At 38.6% G+C, this 16,348-nt stretch overlaps 1 protein-coding gene across 20 annotated transcripts in view; it reads right to left on the bottom strand.

Annotated features, from left to right (window-relative positions):
- Window positions 1–16,348, bottom strand: part of PLEKHA5 (pleckstrin homology domain containing A5) — a 174,246-nt gene that overhangs the window by 94,340 nt on the left and 63,558 nt on the right. Inside the window, exon 1 of one of the 20 annotated variants that reach the window (XM_071815583.1) lies at window positions 2,368–2,445. The exons of the other annotated variants lie outside the window; for them this stretch is intronic. Coding sequence (XP_071671684.1) covers window positions 2,368–2,387 — 20 coding nt within the window. The 5' untranslated portion in view covers window positions 2,388–2,445. Of the gene's footprint in view, window positions 1–2,367; window positions 2,446–16,348 lie in introns of those variants that run through there. 20 annotated transcript variants of the gene reach the window in all.

The following is a 16,348-nucleotide window of genomic DNA, read 5'->3' as shown; positions in this document are numbered from 1 at the left end:
AAAGCCAGAAGCGTCTTTCAATGACTTGGCTTGGTGACATACACCTTTAAACACATCAATACTTTCCTCTTTTAGCTCGGCAGTCACACATTTCAATCAATATATACTCTAAGGTTTTACAAAACACATGCTCATATATAAACTATATCCTTTTCTCCTTTAAAAAGCAACAAAAACACACACGACAAACAAACAACAACAAAACCACTAATCCTTCAAGAGAATAGGAAACTTACGAGCAAGACTGTTACTTCTATAGGCGGGAAAAAGTAACTGGAAAATTCCAGCCATCACCACACTAATTCAAACTAACTATGGCTCTCTTCAGTTAACCAGTAAAACCAGAAAGTTTCATATTAATGATTATGTGATAAAGTTAACCAATGTAATAAGTATCTTTAGACCTATTTTTAAGAAAGGCCTCTCTCATTCCACTCCCCATTCCCTCCCCCCCCCCCCTTTTTTTTCCTGGAAAGGATTTAAGCAAGTTATAATGATTAATTTAAGAGTATAGCTGCACGTTTTCTTTTGGTAAAGAAAAGCAGGAAATTAGAAGTTACACACAATCCTAAATTCCAGTCAACAGAACAGGAAAATAGCTATTTGTGTCATTCAACTTATATGACTCCTAATGTAAAATGCTACCAGCACCTCATTTTTGTGTATATCTTCTCTATTCCTTCCCATCTAATAGTATATTCAATAAGGTTTACCTATATCAAAAGGCACAACACACTTTAACTGTCTTTGAAGACAGACTGATACGTTATATCAGTATGTAACACTGATATGTTATATGCATATAAAAAACTATTTCAGCTAAGACCAAATTACACTAAATAAATACGATAAAACCGGTAATAAAATTTAACTTATCAAGCTTAAAAAAAAAGCCATGTAGGTATGACAAACATCTCACTAAAATGAAACATCAAAATTTATCTAAATTCAACATTAAAATTTATTTGGAAACTATACTGATGTAGAAAATAGTTTTATTCGTGACAATATAACTTCAAAAGCATTTGCCACAGCTCATAGCTTTTAGTTCTGGGTTGGAAGCCAATCACCTACACAGAGATTCAGAGCTATAAAGGAACTTTTATGCTAATAGTAATCTGCCATATCACATAAACCACATAACACATAATTGATATATTATATCAATTCCTTATCTGCAATATACCATCACTACACTACTGTGTCATAAAAATTGTCAGCTGACACATTAATGAAATTATCCTAAGCACAGGCTTCTGAAAGCCAGCATATTAAATCCATGTAGATACCTACAGTTCTGATTCAGACCATCTAAATTCAGTCTGGAAATAATTTCCTGCTGGAAATCAATATCTATCTTTTACTAAGATGAGTTTCACTACTTCCCAGAATCTTCAAACAGATGAATAAGTATTCATTGATCAAGACTTGTCATCCTTAAAGAAAACACCAAAGTGACAAAGCAAAACCCTGGGCTTCCCTTGCAGAATACCCCTGTATGAATAGGTGTGCTGTAATTTTCTAGCTATAATATGGAAGATTAGCAGCATATTAAAATAAAAACATTTTCAGAATTGGAATCTGCCAAGATTTCTGAATGTCATAGTATTGCAGCACTTTTACAATTAGACCTTTACGTACTAGCGAGGAGAAAAGAAGGCATATGTTTTATATTTCTTCTGTGATGAGAAGACAGATAACCAAGAAGTGAAAACTAAAGTGTATTTCAGTTATTTAAAACTTAAGCTACAACCAGATACAGTTTTGTGGTTCCCCCCCCCCCCCCCCCATAATTTTTATGTTGACAGATTTTGCAGCTCAATATATGACATTCACATAGAAATAAACATACATCTCGGCAGATGATATAGACACACCGACTGGAAATGCATCTGTTTTTCTATTTTGTCCTTCCCTACATACATATACAGCCCCCCAAATAACATTTGAAAGATGGTCATCTACTAACATTACTGTATGAGCTGTATATTAGAATAAGGTAACTTAGAAATGTCTATTTGGAGAGTGCTTTCCATTCAGTGTTGCAAGCTAATTAAAAAAGCTCAAATTCCTGCTACATTCTGTCTCTTAGACATGTGATCCTGCAGACAAGCATGTCTGAATAAAAATCTTGGAAATTATACACAGTTACAGTAAGTAATACATCAGTAAACATTTGATTTCTACCTAAAATTAGGATTCCGTTTAAAATCTTAACTTGAATGCTATAAATATTGTGTGTTACTTTGCATATATTGTGAGTTATTGAATGCTGGATTAAAAAAAAAAAAAGTGTTTTTCCAAAGAAGAAGGAAATGCTTTATGTCTCAAGAAAAAGAGTTGTTAAAATGCATAAGAATTACTCACCAGTCTCCGGGGAAATTCATTCTTTACCAAAAGCTTGACACACAAATAACAAAAACCACATAAGGATGTGAGGTACAGCCCTTTTCTCTTGGAAGCTGCTCCCCAGTGAGTACTGCACAGCCCTGACCCAGAGAAAAAGCAACTTGGCTGTCAGGATTGCTGGCCTCCGAGAAAGCTGATACCAGAGTGATGTCACATACTTATGAAATGTTACTGCAGCTCCAAATTATTGACTCTTTTCTACCAAAAAAAAAATCTCTACCTCTAAATGACGGAAGACAAAACATTTAACAACAGTATTAAGTTTCAACAGGAGCTAATAGCAAAGATTTGTAAGAGCACATCCTGGGGCTAGACAAAATATTACAATCAAAAAAAAAAAAAGTGAAAAAGAACACATGCTGGCTATGTTATCTAAATACATTCTTCTATTAACTTTCAACTTGCAAAGTTGTTATTTATTGCAGCAATATTAATAAAACACTCCCAGAGTTTGAGGGGAAGAGTAAAGACTAGCACAGAGCACGGAAGCACCAGGCACCTCTCTACAGGGATAATCCAGCCAAGAAGCTCTCAATTCCATGCAGTGGCCCTCAGCTGGGCCACCTTTCTCACTCTCTTGACCTCCTCCAGCCCCAACATTTGCTCCATTATCCTTTCTCTTACCCTGCATCACTTGTCTCAGTTGCAGGGAGTACTTGGAAGCACAATGGACTCTAATCTAAGATCCTCAGAAAGCACTTGCCTAATTCCATTGGGAATAAAAAACTAGGTAACTGGATTGAAAGAAAAAATAATAATCAGCAAAAATGTAATCCTTGTGTGCTAAGATCAGGAGCTTTGATACTGAACTGGCTGCATCCAAACTACTAGTGCAGGATGTGAAGCTACACACACAGTGAACAGTACAGAAAGGAAAGGAATGACCATAACAAAGGTACTGAGGGAATTTTCAACACAGTAAAGAAAAAAAACATGGACTCTACTTTAAAAATATAAAGCAAAAAGGTGATGAATAACATGAATAAATTGCATAATATATAACATTCACTTTTACAGAAGTAAAACTAGAGTTGCAGTTGCAGGACTGGCTGGGGTCTTCTACAAACCCTCAAATTTAGAGATCTTTCATATGAAAATCATAAGCTTCAAAGATTATTTTAACTAATCAACTTAATGTCACACATCTTTATATATGACAGCCCACAGATTTTTAACAGTGCTGAACCAACAGTGTGCTAACTCAGAGCCGGTCAGTAATGCTGTTCCTTACTGACCAGCTCTGAATTAGCACTGTGTGGGAAAGTACTGCCTTCAGTCAACCAGACTGAAGGCAGCACAAGCCTCTCAGTATGGAAGAGGCCTCATTTTTTTTGACGTTGTTATTAGTGAAATTATCTATCACCTATAAAGAGAAAAATCTTGCAGCATAAGGTTCCAAACTCACAAGATACATCACTACTTTTTAAAGATGATCCAGCATGAGTAAGATTAAGGAAAGCATAGAGGAACAAACCACAGAGTATACACAGGCCTTCAAATAAAGAAATGGCAACACGAGTTAGATGCTAAAACCACTCTTTTGATAGAAAGATTAAGGACTGGAAAAGAGAGCCTGAAACTGGCATGCAGTCAGAAAGAGGTTAAAAACAGGAGTTAGTCAAGGTGGGGACCAAAAGCTGAGTAATATTATTCATCAGCTTTCAGCTTGAACAGTGTCGACCACAGGAGCTGGGAGGCAGAATTAATTAACAGAAATAAATGCACGGGAACACGATGCCACTGGGGCAGGGAGGAAACTGGTCCAAGAGAAGCTGCTAAGTGCAAAACCAGGAACCAACTGACGCACAGAACACCACTTCCAAAAAGCAATCCTGTTCCGAGGACTAACTTAAAATTACCATTTTTCTTAGTAACTAAAAAGAAAGAAACATGTAATGAAGTCTGCTGGTGACAAAGCCAAGAGGCATCATCAGATGTGAGCTATGTTTGATAAAATGCAACAAATAGATTAGTTTCATACAGAAAGAAATGGATAGCCAATAGAAAGGAGCAACAAAGGTGTAAACAAAACTCAAGAGCACAAACGTAAGGTGGTAGCCCTAACTAAGAAAATATCTGTTAAAAAACAGACAAGAATATGAATGGCATCCTGTATGCATGCAGATAGTTCTAACCTGAGATCTCTACCTGTGTACACTGGCTACTTCTATGGTAAAACATGAAGTTTGCACTTCCGACTGGTTTTTTTGTCCCTTTCCTAATGAGTCTGTAATCTGAGAAATGTCAAAAGACAGAAGAATCAGAATATGTTTAACGTACCTATGATAATTAGTTACATCTATTACTTTAAAGTAGAACAAAAATAAAAGTTTACCAACATGACCATCCACTCTGAGAGAAGATTACAGGAATAAACCTCACCTGGACAAGCAATATGAGGTAGGACAAGACTACACCACATAAAGATGATTTTAAGCTGCATAGATAAAACACCCCAGGAAAGTAAATGACACCTGAAGGTAGAACAAACATATAAGTTGCCCAAGATACGTAACTGGAAATAAAGTTTTAAAATGAGGCTGGTCTTGTTAACGCGTGTGATTGTGTAACTTTTCTTTTGTCAGAAAGCGGTTGGCTTCAAAATCCACAAGTGCTAACCCTTAAGGTAAGTGAGCTATTTTGAAAATATTTCACCTGTCACACTTTCCATGGCAAAAGTCTGGAGTGCAAAACCTGAGCAGAGGTGTTTCCAGGGAGGTATGGAGACTTGAAGTCAAAAATTAACAATCGAGAAATCAGTTGCAAAACTGAAGAGTTTTACCATCAGTCACATTTTAAGGGGTCAAAACTAGATTATACTTCTCTTTTCTCACTTGTTCGCATGTTTCATGTACAAAATTGACACACTGCTTGAAATTAACTTGGCAATCTTTTCCTGCTTTTTTGATAGCATACACTGAGCTTCATAGAAGTAATTAATCCCCTCTGCTAGTTCCATGGCATTAATGCTTCTCTTTGTAAGAGCTGTGCTATCTCCAGAAGAATCTAAGTTTCATTAATAGCCTCCAGCTCTGATTTGAGACTTAAGATTTGATAAAGCATTAGCGCATGATGTTTGAAGACAAAGACAAGCAGGACCAAAGCAGTTGGAAGCAAGAAGAACTACCAGGCTTGAGACATGGTAGCTCACCATCAGGTATGGGCTAATTTTGAATGAGAGAAAAATTAAGTATTAAATTACACCAACTTTCTGCTATTTTAGAGTTTTCAATTTCAGTAAAAAATGAAAATAGTTACTCCATAGCAAAAACCTAACTCCCCACTTCCAAACGGCTTGCAAACTGAGACAGCACCTAGTGCCAAAGCATTATAATTTTAAACAAATAACTTAATATCATAAAAATGGAAGACAACTGAGATTAATCCTGAAAATCTAAATCAGAGTAGGGCAAATGGTCACAAATTGTCACGGTTGAGCATACTATCCTAGAGAGTTACGGACTGTTCCAGTAAACCTAATTTGCTATTTACAAGTAAGAAGAAAATTTATTTTGTTTTCCAGTCAAGCCAATATAAAGACAAAACAACATAACTGGGTCAAAGGAGCAGGGGAAAATAAAATTGCTCTGGGCACATGCAAACAGATATCACATGGCAACCTTACCTACATTTTCCACAGAATTTAGGGGTTTATATTCATGTTATCACTAAGGTCTTCAGACATCTGTTTTGGGGAATGTGTTTCTGATGAATACAACAGGCTGTCTTACGGACAGTCTCAGGCTAAGTGCTCTCCTTTGACCTTCAGTCAAAAAGGTTTTCCATATAAATAAGACTCATACAAAAATGTAAGTTGGACAAGATCCCTGGTGGTCATCAAGTTCAACCTCCCACTCAGAGAGAAATTCAATACTGCATCAGGTTGCGAAGGCCCTTGTCCAGTTGAGTTTCAAAAATCCTCAAGAATGATGATTCCATGATTCCTGTGCTCAACAGCTTCTCCTCCGTTCCCTCCCCCCCATTATTAATTATTTTTATTTTAGCCTGTTAAAATGTACTTTATTGCAATTTACGACAATTACCTCTTGTCCTGTCTGTGCACTTCTGAGGAGAGTCTGTCTCCTCTATAAAGCCGATAAAGGTAACGAAAGACCACAGTTCTGTCCCTGCTTTTGTCTTCTCCAGGATAAACACACCACTCCCCTTCAGCCTTTTCTTGTACATCACATGTCCTGGCCCCATAACCACGTTAGTGCTGGACTCACTCACGTTTGTCTCTCTCTCTCTCATACTGATGTGACCAAAACTGGACACAATATTCCAGAGGTAGTCTCAAAAGTGATGAACTGAGATGAATATTCACCACTCTTGCTAAGGCAGCTCAATCTGTGATTAGCCTTCATCACCTTTACAGCATAACACTGACATTGAGCTTTCTGTCCACTAGGACCCCCCAGGCCATTTTCCAGGATGCTGCTCCCCCACCTGCACATCCACCTTGCTGAATTTCAGCATGTTCCAGTCAGCTCACTCCTCCAGTTTGCTGATGTCCCTATGAATGGCCACCATGCCCTCCAGCATACCAATCCCTCCTCCCAAGGGTGGTGTTATCCAGGAACTTGCTGAGGGTGCATTCTGCCTCAATGTGCAACTTGCTGATGAGTGCTAAAATAGTTTCAGCCCCAGTATCAACTCCAATAAAGATTTATTTTAAACAGCCACTCGTTTAAAATTTCAAATTATTGATTGTTACTCCTTAAGCCCAATGGTGCAACCAATTTTTCACCCACCTTGTAATCCATTAATCCAATCCATCATACGCCCGTGTTTGGATACAAGAAACATGCTGAAACTGCATAAAAAGCCTTGCTAAAGTTAAGTTGCTTCCAGTGTTCTTCCCTTCACTTGAAAAGGCAGTCATTGTAGAGGGTAGTGAGATTGGTCAAGCAAGATTTTTCCTTGATACACCCATGCTGGCTGTTTCCAACTACCTTCCAGCCCTTCACAACCCTATAAATAGTTTCTGTGACAATTTGCTCCATAATATTTCCAGGTAAAGCTGACTAGTGTTTGGTTCCATGGATTCTCTTTCTTGCTTTTCTTTTGAAAACAGTATTGTTTGTCTTTTTTTAGTCATTAGGGTTATCCACGCTGACAAAGAGTCTCACAGTGACGTCTGCCAGCTCACTCAGCACCCTCAGATGGATATTGTCTGGTTCCATGGACTTGCCCATGGAACTCACTTAAGTAGCGAAGAGGTACCTATTTCCTTGCAAAGGAAAAAAAATCACAAGCTGCTGATCTGCACCAGACCATGAAACTCTCTAAAGGAAGGGACTGTAATAATTCCCACCTAACACAGAACAGGAAAAGTCTCTCTACTTACTGAAGGAATTTCTCAAGCAGACTCTTGCAGCTGTTGAGTAACAGATGACATGGACTACATTGTGTGGATACTAACAGACAAGTGTAAACATGCATGAGAGTTACTTGTTTTTAAATGACAGTCAAGCTCCCCTGAACAGAAGTCTCAAATGTCTAGCTGTTCATAGTAACATGGACAAGCTCTATTTAAATCTTGAGATTTCATGAAGAGCAACACTTGCTTTTTCATTACATGTATATAATATAAGTAGAAGAATATTGCTTATGTTACAGGATTCTCAGAATAAAAGGCTGAATTTTTTTTTTTTAATGTTTACATTCCTAGATTAATCCATAGCTGTTTCAAACACCAGTCAGAAAATGACTTGCAACTGAATGTTCTATTAAAATAAAAGTGAGGGGGAGGGGTTTTTGGACTGCTTCTATCTGCCAAAGTAAGAAAGAAGAGGTGGAACAATAAATGAACCCACAGAAAAGACATCACTCAACCTGGTTGTGACCAAATCCATGTTACCACTATGTTCCAGGACCTATTGGCTGGCTTTCTGTTGTTTCTGCTATAGCCACGGAATTGCAGGTGGGTTGGACTAGATGATCTCCAGAGGTCACTTCTAACCCAAACCATTTTGTGATTCTATTAAAAAAAAAAAAATCTATGGTTGAAAGCACTGATGTGTTGCTCCAGCATTTCTTTAAGCTTGCTCTGCTTAGTTTAAGGTCTATACCCCATGAACAAAAACGTTAATGAATTTTGACTGCTTGCTGTTGGCAGAACAGGCAGAACAAGTTTTTCCAAAGAGAAAGCGCAACCTTCGCTTGTAACTAGATTGTCTTGTTCTGCCCCAAACATCCAGCAGGTTAAAGATACATGGCAGAACCTGCCATGCAGCATGAACTTTACCAGTCCAGCAGGGAAGGCCAGGCCTCAACAGCTCATGGGACACTTTTTCTCAGTTACTGTGACATATATGCAACGACAGAGAACCTTAAATAAGTTTGGGGATAAACAGCCAGCATTTAGAGTTGCTAGTCTTTCTAGAATAACATGTTTATAGTACCCTACATGTATACAGTCTTTGACTGTATGCATTTCAAAGGAAAAGAACCAATGAAATTGAAATAGTTGCTTCCTTTCCAAGGATTTTAGAAAAAGGAAACAGTATTTTTAGATTTACTTCTATAAGACCAGCTTTAAAACAAATGTTTGTTAAAGTAACAGCGATGTGCATGGTCATTTTTAAAAAAAATATATACATTGCTCAGGTACAGCACCTTCTGTTAAATAAAGCAAACTAAATGCCAATCCAGATGATGCAGTTATTCACATTACAATCTCATGCTGAGAGGGAGCTTGCCAATAGGCACAGTTGCAACAAAAAGTTGCAGAGAAGTATTTTAGCACTTTACTTAAGACAACATCAGTCACAATCTATTCTTCATACTACTACTAATAATAACATAGAGACTATTTTCTTCCCTTCCTTTTCTAAAATACACTTCATGTTTAATCCAGTGTAACTCTTCAGAAAAAAAAAGCAACCAGGGAACCTGATTGTCTAGTAATTTTGTTCACTGTAAAGGAGATTTTCAAGCATGTGCCAGACATGAAGGATCCACAGTCTCCCACAGCTCAGTACTAAGACCCCAATCTTCTGAAATAGAAGACAAATGCCCATATTCCATTCCCTGAAGCCTGTGACAGTCTTCTGCTCCCCCCAGTGGTAGAAAAAATTAATCCAGAAGGAGGCCATCAAAGGAGCATCACTTGCTCGTACACTACTGCTCTTGAAGGTTCTTCAAACAAAAATTTCAAGTACTTAAAAGAGATTCTTGTTCTACAAAAAATAAACTGTCTAAATCAACATTCATCTTAAAAACATTTATGCAAAACCGTTTTAGGAACTGATAAATATAAAGTAGGTGATAATGAAAAAATATTTTAACGTGATCTCTGACCCTGAAGTTGACAGTCATTTCCTCAGGTTATGATAAAGAAAAAAGGCTATATTTAAAAATAAAAGATACTTCTGATGCAAGTATTAGTAGCAATTTCCTGCTTAAAAAAACCCAAAAACCAAAAAAAACTAACAGTTACTGCCACACAGGTATGACTTGCCAACTTTTATCACTGTTTCAATGTATCCCTTCTCATAAGCTTCAAAAAGTTTTAAAAAGCGAGCACAGCAAGAACAGAATTTTCTGAAAGGTGAACCAAATGAGCATTCAAAAAAAAAAAATTCTGATATTTAGTGTAACTTGCAGGATATCCCTTAGATCCACTAAATACTTATGTACGTAGCAGTCTTCTATATTCAAAGATTGACTACAAGCTTACATTTTTTCAAATATTTTTGGCTTGTATTAATGACATCTAATAAGCAATTTAGCCGCATCTAACAACCAGCTGACCTCTATTTATAATTCGTATACCACTTCGGAAAAGTGACCTTTAATCTAAGAATATTAGAAATACAAATTCAAGGCGGGAAAGCCAACAGGCATGAGAAAGCACAATGGGTACGATGTGTGAAGTGCAGTAATTGTTTGATAAACTATTAAATTTAGCAACTGTGTAAGGGAGGAGTGCAACAGCAGTATCCACTAACATTAACATTGCAACATTTCAAAATTTCTAAAAAGCACATTGCAGCATTACTGAAAAGCTTGATAAAAAGTGTCATGTGCTATTTTCTAACTAAGCAAATGCTTGCGTGTTAGCAGCTGTTAATAAGCAACAATGTAAATAAATGCAAATGTAAAATAAATGTAAATGTGACGACCCTTTGACAAATTTGTAACAAAAACGTGGAAGGACTGTTGTTTTTTTGTCAAATAGGGTATTGTTCAAACTACACGATCCAGCGAAGGCCCATCATCAAGCAAGCAGGTGGCAAACCCAGATAAATCACAGGGAATGACATAAAAGCCAACATCCAATGCGGTGACTAAAGATTTTACTGGAGACTATAATCTGGCTGGATTAATGCTAGAAGATGGCCAAGTAGTCTAGATGGCTTCAAGTATGCAATAGGTGGAAGTTGAAGTTGAAATGGGGAACAGAAAAGAGCATAGGAGCATTCAAGAAAACAAAAAAAGTAGGTAATTAGACACATTTGCAGATAACATGACTTTGTGGAGGAGCTGAAGCAGGGAAGATGGTTCAGCACACTTGAGCGCAGGGGCTACCACCCCGAGGGACCCACACAGGCCAAGGGAAGGAGCCACCAGGAGCCCAGTGATGTTCAGCAGGGCCAGAGGCAGAGTCCTGCCCGGGAGGACAAGCTCCAGCAGCCACAGCCTGGGCCCTGCCTGCCTGGGGAGCAGCTCTGCTGAAAGGCCCCAGGGCCTGGTGGGCAGCGAGCCGGGCACCAGCAGCAGTGCCCTGGCAGCAGAGGCGGCCGGTGGTCTCGTGGGCTGTACCAACGGGGACATGGCCAGCAGCTCCTGGGAATGGAGGGATCGTACCCTCTGCTCAGCACTTGTTAGACTGTATCTGGAAGACTCTGTACAGTTTTGTTGCCCCCCAGCAGAAGAAATAGATTGATAAAGTGTCACAGGTTCAGCAGATGGACTCCAAGATGGTCAGGGCCAGGAGCACCTACCTGGTGAGGAGACACTGAGGCATCTGAGCTGGTTCAGCCTAGGGAAGAAGTGGCTTTGGGGGTCCTAACAGCAACCTGCCTGTACTCACAAGGGGGTTACCCAGAGAATGAAGCCAAGGCTCGTCACAGCAGAGCATGGCCAGAGGCTGAGAGACAACAGACGTGAAAGGAAACCAGATTGGTTCAGAGTGGACATCAAGAGAAACGTCTTCATGCAGAACAATCAGGTGGTGGGACAGGTTGCCTAGAGAAGCTGTGCAGTCTCTATCCTTGGGGGCTCTCAGGACAAAGCCATCAGCAGCCTGATCAGAACTCAGATGTGACCCAGCTTTGGGCAGGAGGCTGGACAAATGACATCCTGTGCCACTTTCAAACTGAATAATCCTGTGATTATTTATCGGTCCCCTTCAGTAACCTTAAGGAATAAGAACGAATCCCAGGGCTTTTTTATTTCTTGCACTGAATAAAGTGAGGTACTGAACCCACATTTGGAGGCCCAAAATATTAACACAGACTTTAAACACTGTATGGAAGAAAATCAATATCAAACCTCACTGGCCCAAAAGGAACCTATTACAGTTAAGTACAGCTTAAGAAAGTTAACTTAAAACTTAATTTTTAAATTCACCAGAAGTTTTATGCAATCCAAAATTCTTTAACATAGGTATTGAAAACCAGATACATGCTGCACTTCTTTTAAATATAATATAATATATTTAAATGTGCAAGGTTTATAGAGCTATCACAAAGGATGTTGCAATAAATAAATTTTAAACTGTGTCTAAAGAACTTCTAGGTTGGAGTTTTTCCTCTTATTTGCAGGGATTCCTGGATCATCTCTTTACTTTTAACACAGAAATAGTATTCTTCATTATTTTTGCATACATATTTTCATGTGCAATTACGTGGAATTAAGTCAAAGTCTTTGGACTGTTGTAAAGAGGTTCTAGCCAGCCTTTACATGCCTCATTTCTTATGAGGGAAAAAACAATGAAGTGGCCAACCCATCTACAAAGAGTATATTCTGTCAGTAAAATTAATGCTATCTGCTTAGAGAAATCATGCCAAATGTAGATATTAGCATTACTACAAGCAGCACTGGAGCCAGCAATGGGAGGTTTACAAGAGGATCAGTATCTTTTGTTACATCTACTGAAAACACTGGAAAAAAGTTACAAGATTACGAAGAAAAAGCCATTATTCAAGCTTGAAATAAAGGCAACGGTGCTCAACAATTCAGGCAAGCTGAAAAACTTCATGCTGAGTTGAAATTAGGTATGTTTATCAGAACAGCTAAGAAGAAAAGGGCTTAAAGTCTAGTAGAGGAGAGTGAGATTTGTTAATAATATGTATTTTTTTTAATTGCTTCTTTCTTCCTCCTAAAGAGGAAGGTGGTAAAATGGTGTGAATAGCTGAAGTGGACAAGAAAATTAGGTGGTATAAAACCACTGGAAGTGGACAAGAAAATTAGGTGGTATAAAACCACTGAGTTCATTAGTTTTAAGATCTAATAGTTTTCTGAATTTCATTCCTATGCTTGTCTTTTCAAACGCATTTTGCACACTTTCCTTGAGGATTAGGACAATGGTGTGAGAAGTAATTCTGTATGAATTTTTCTCCCACTCTCTTTTAATGGTTTTGAAAGTGTTCATATCAGTGCACAGTGACTGTTAAGCTTCACTGGCACAGTTTATGTGAGCACATTCCACTGAGGTGCATCAAACAAAATACTGTTAGGTCAATCATTTTGATACCTCAAAAATAACAAGAATATCAAGTGGTTGAGTACTCGAGACTGAGAAGACACATCTTTTTCCAATAACTGTAGGAAGAGTCACATTCCCAACAGTTCATCTCTCTGCAGAATAAATTCTGATGATCCACGTCTATTGGCTAGATAAATGAATACTGCCTGTCAGAAAACCTGAATTTAATATTTTGACAGAATAGGATTACTGGTAACCATCTCCAGAGTTATAAAGGATTAGGCACACCCTGGAAAAATCATCTAGTTAAAAGTTATAAGCTGCTTTATTCTATGTATTTGGGTTCTGTTTCTAACACAGATGACATGCCAGAGTTATTTCTCAGTAACTTCAAACCATGACATCTGTAAACTATAATTTCTGCCTCCAGAGTAAGGACTGTGATGTACAGAGACTCAGCAAAGAAATCTACTGTCTTCAACTAATTTACTTTCCAGATTGAGAGCAGCAGATTCTTACTGATTATCGTTACTTGTTGCTGTAATGTATGTTCATTCCATAAGAGAAAGCTGTCGAGAACTGGAAGTATATTCACCAGTTGCAATGCCTAGATTTTTAGCCGTGAGAATGTTAATGGCGTGTGCAAGGAATCCCACAAGTTAAAAAGAGAAACTGTGTACACCATTTGCAGACAGACTGAAATGGTTTTCACTGCAAAATACTTCAGTCTTCTAAATTGTAAACTTATCCTCAGTGCCATCAGAGCTTTACAGAGAACCAGCTGGAAACATTTAAAAACTATTAAGAGTATTTTTCTTCTAATATCTTTCAAGGAAATAGCACTATTATTTTCATTTAACCTTTTAAATAAAACTATGGAATTAACAAGAGAAAAAACTTCAATTTGGGAAGCTAAAGTGCTTTCTAGACCAGAGAGCCTAGAAGTGTCAGAGAAACTACAATGTGGTACTGGGTAGACTTATTACATATATATATATATACACATACATATGTACATGCTCCCATGCACTCACACTGCAGGGATTCTGATATTTCTTAGCTTCTACTCCCTTGACTGCTGTGTTATTACTCTTTCATATAGTTCTCAAACTTTTTTTCCCAGCTTTACATAGGAGGAGAAGTTTTCAGAAATTTTAACGTGAAAATAGAGGAGGGGACTGCAGTCAGAATCTCTCAACATCACTTGAACACAGTTGTCAAAAGATGACACATTGCTGCTCTAATAGATGTGTCACTGTAACAAAAAAAAAAAAAAAAAAGAAGAAGAAATTAAATAACTCTAATTTTTTTGAAGTCCCACACAGTGATTAATATATTAACAGTTCTGTTGAAACAAAATCTCAACTGTTCTTACTCGATTTCAACACAGACATACTAATGAAATTAAAAAAATGCATCCAATGGATCAAATTATCAATCTGAATATATCCTGCACTACAGGACACAATGAGGAGAATACTTTATAGTGTTCAGCATCCCACGATGATGAAGTAAAGACCTTAAACTTACCATGTTACAAGGCAGGGCCACATTAAGATACCAGAACAAGCTGCAAGTGATCTGGAATTTCTAGATGCGATAAGACAAAGCTGGTAGTTAAAAACCTCAAAAACAGTCCAGCCTCATGAGTAAAAAGTTTCTCTAGGGCTATTTGGCTTTTTTTCCTATAGGCCCAGGTGCAGCCTTGCACCGACATGCATTTCAGTACCTGAGGTATTTCACTGACAGTCATTCAGGGATCTCAACATCAAGATAATTGCATCAGGGATATGCCCTTTGGCTTCACTTTCTGCTTCATTTGACTTTTTCTGTGACCTTGGTTAAGTAAACCTCTGTTTCCATTTCCAATTTGTACTGTCATGATATAAGATACTCCCCATCATTAAAGCAAATAAATGCAACTGAAACTGTGAGATACTAATGCTGTAATGGAAGGCTGTGGAGAACGTTCTTCATCTATTCTGACCATTGAAGCAGTTAGAAATTAAATTCAACCTAAACCTATCGAGTACCAGTTTTAAAAATCAAACTCACTAGGTCTAGAAACCAGTCTCAATTGCTTAGCATCAGGAGTACTCCAAAGGGCTCAAGTAAGTTATTATGCCGCTGGTTTTCCTTTTCCGCTTCGGCAGGGCCCATCTGTAGCCAGCTACACCTTACAGATCACAGAATCACAGAATGTTAGGGACTGAAAGGGACCTCAAAAGATCATCCAGTCCAATCCCCCTGCCGGAGCAGGAACACCTAGATGAGGTTACACAGGAAGGCATCCAGGCGGGTTTTGAATGTCTCCAGAGAAGGAGACTCCACAACCTCTCTGAGCAGCCTGTTCCAGTGCTCTGTCACCTTCACTGTGAAGTTTTTTCTCAAATTTAAGTGGAACATCCTGTGTTCCAGTTTGTACCCACTGCCCCTTGTCCTATCATTGGTTGTTACCGAGAAGCGCCTGGCTCCATCCTCGTGACACTCACCCTTTACATATTTGTAAACATTAATGAGGTCACCCCTCAGTCTCCTCTTCTCCAAACTAAAGAGACCCAGCTCCCTCAGCCTTTCCTCATCAGGGAGATGTTCCACTCCCTTAATCATCTTCATTGCTCTGCACTGGACTCTCTCCAGCAGTTCCCCGTCTTTCTTGAACTGAGGGGCCCAGAACTGGACACAATATTCCAGATGCGGTCTCACCAGGGCAGAGTAAAGGGGAAGGAGAACCTCTCTCGACCTACTAACCACCCCCCTTCTAATACACCCCAGGATGCCACTCTCCTTTACAGAATCACAGAACATTAGGGATTGGAAGGGACCTCGAAAGATGTTTCTATAAGATATATTTTAGGATATAGTTTTAAGAATCTGGTGAAATTCCATCAGTCGCGTAATTATTTTCTTCGACTCAACCCACCTCGTCTTCCCCTCACCCTCTGTGCAAATCCTGCCTCCCACCAGCACTGCTGTGACCCGCTGAGCTTTACAGACAGGTGACTGAAGCTGCCTCTGCAGGAAACACATTATGGCGAGAACCATGCTGTCCTCCGACATACCTTCAAACATGGCACTAAAGTACTTATTTTGACAGCCTCAGAGTCAGGGCTGCTAAAGATATCCATCTTTTCATTGCTTATAGAGAAAACAAATGTACTGGCGAGCGAGGGATGAAACAGATGGCACTACAGAAAATGGCATTGTTCAAGTCATGCCTTTTCATTCTCTGCTAGGAGATGACAACCTTGATGTCTCAGATTGTTTCCTCCAGGAGGAAAAATA

Source organism: Patagioenas fasciata, chromosome 1, assembly GCF_037038585.1.
Source record: "Patagioenas fasciata isolate bPatFas1 chromosome 1, bPatFas1.hap1, whole genome shotgun sequence".
NCBI lineage: Eukaryota > Metazoa > Chordata > Aves > Columbiformes > Columbidae > Patagioenas > Patagioenas fasciata.
Note: the sequence above shows the minus strand (reverse complement) of the source record. Positions and strands in the feature narration are given on the sequence as shown.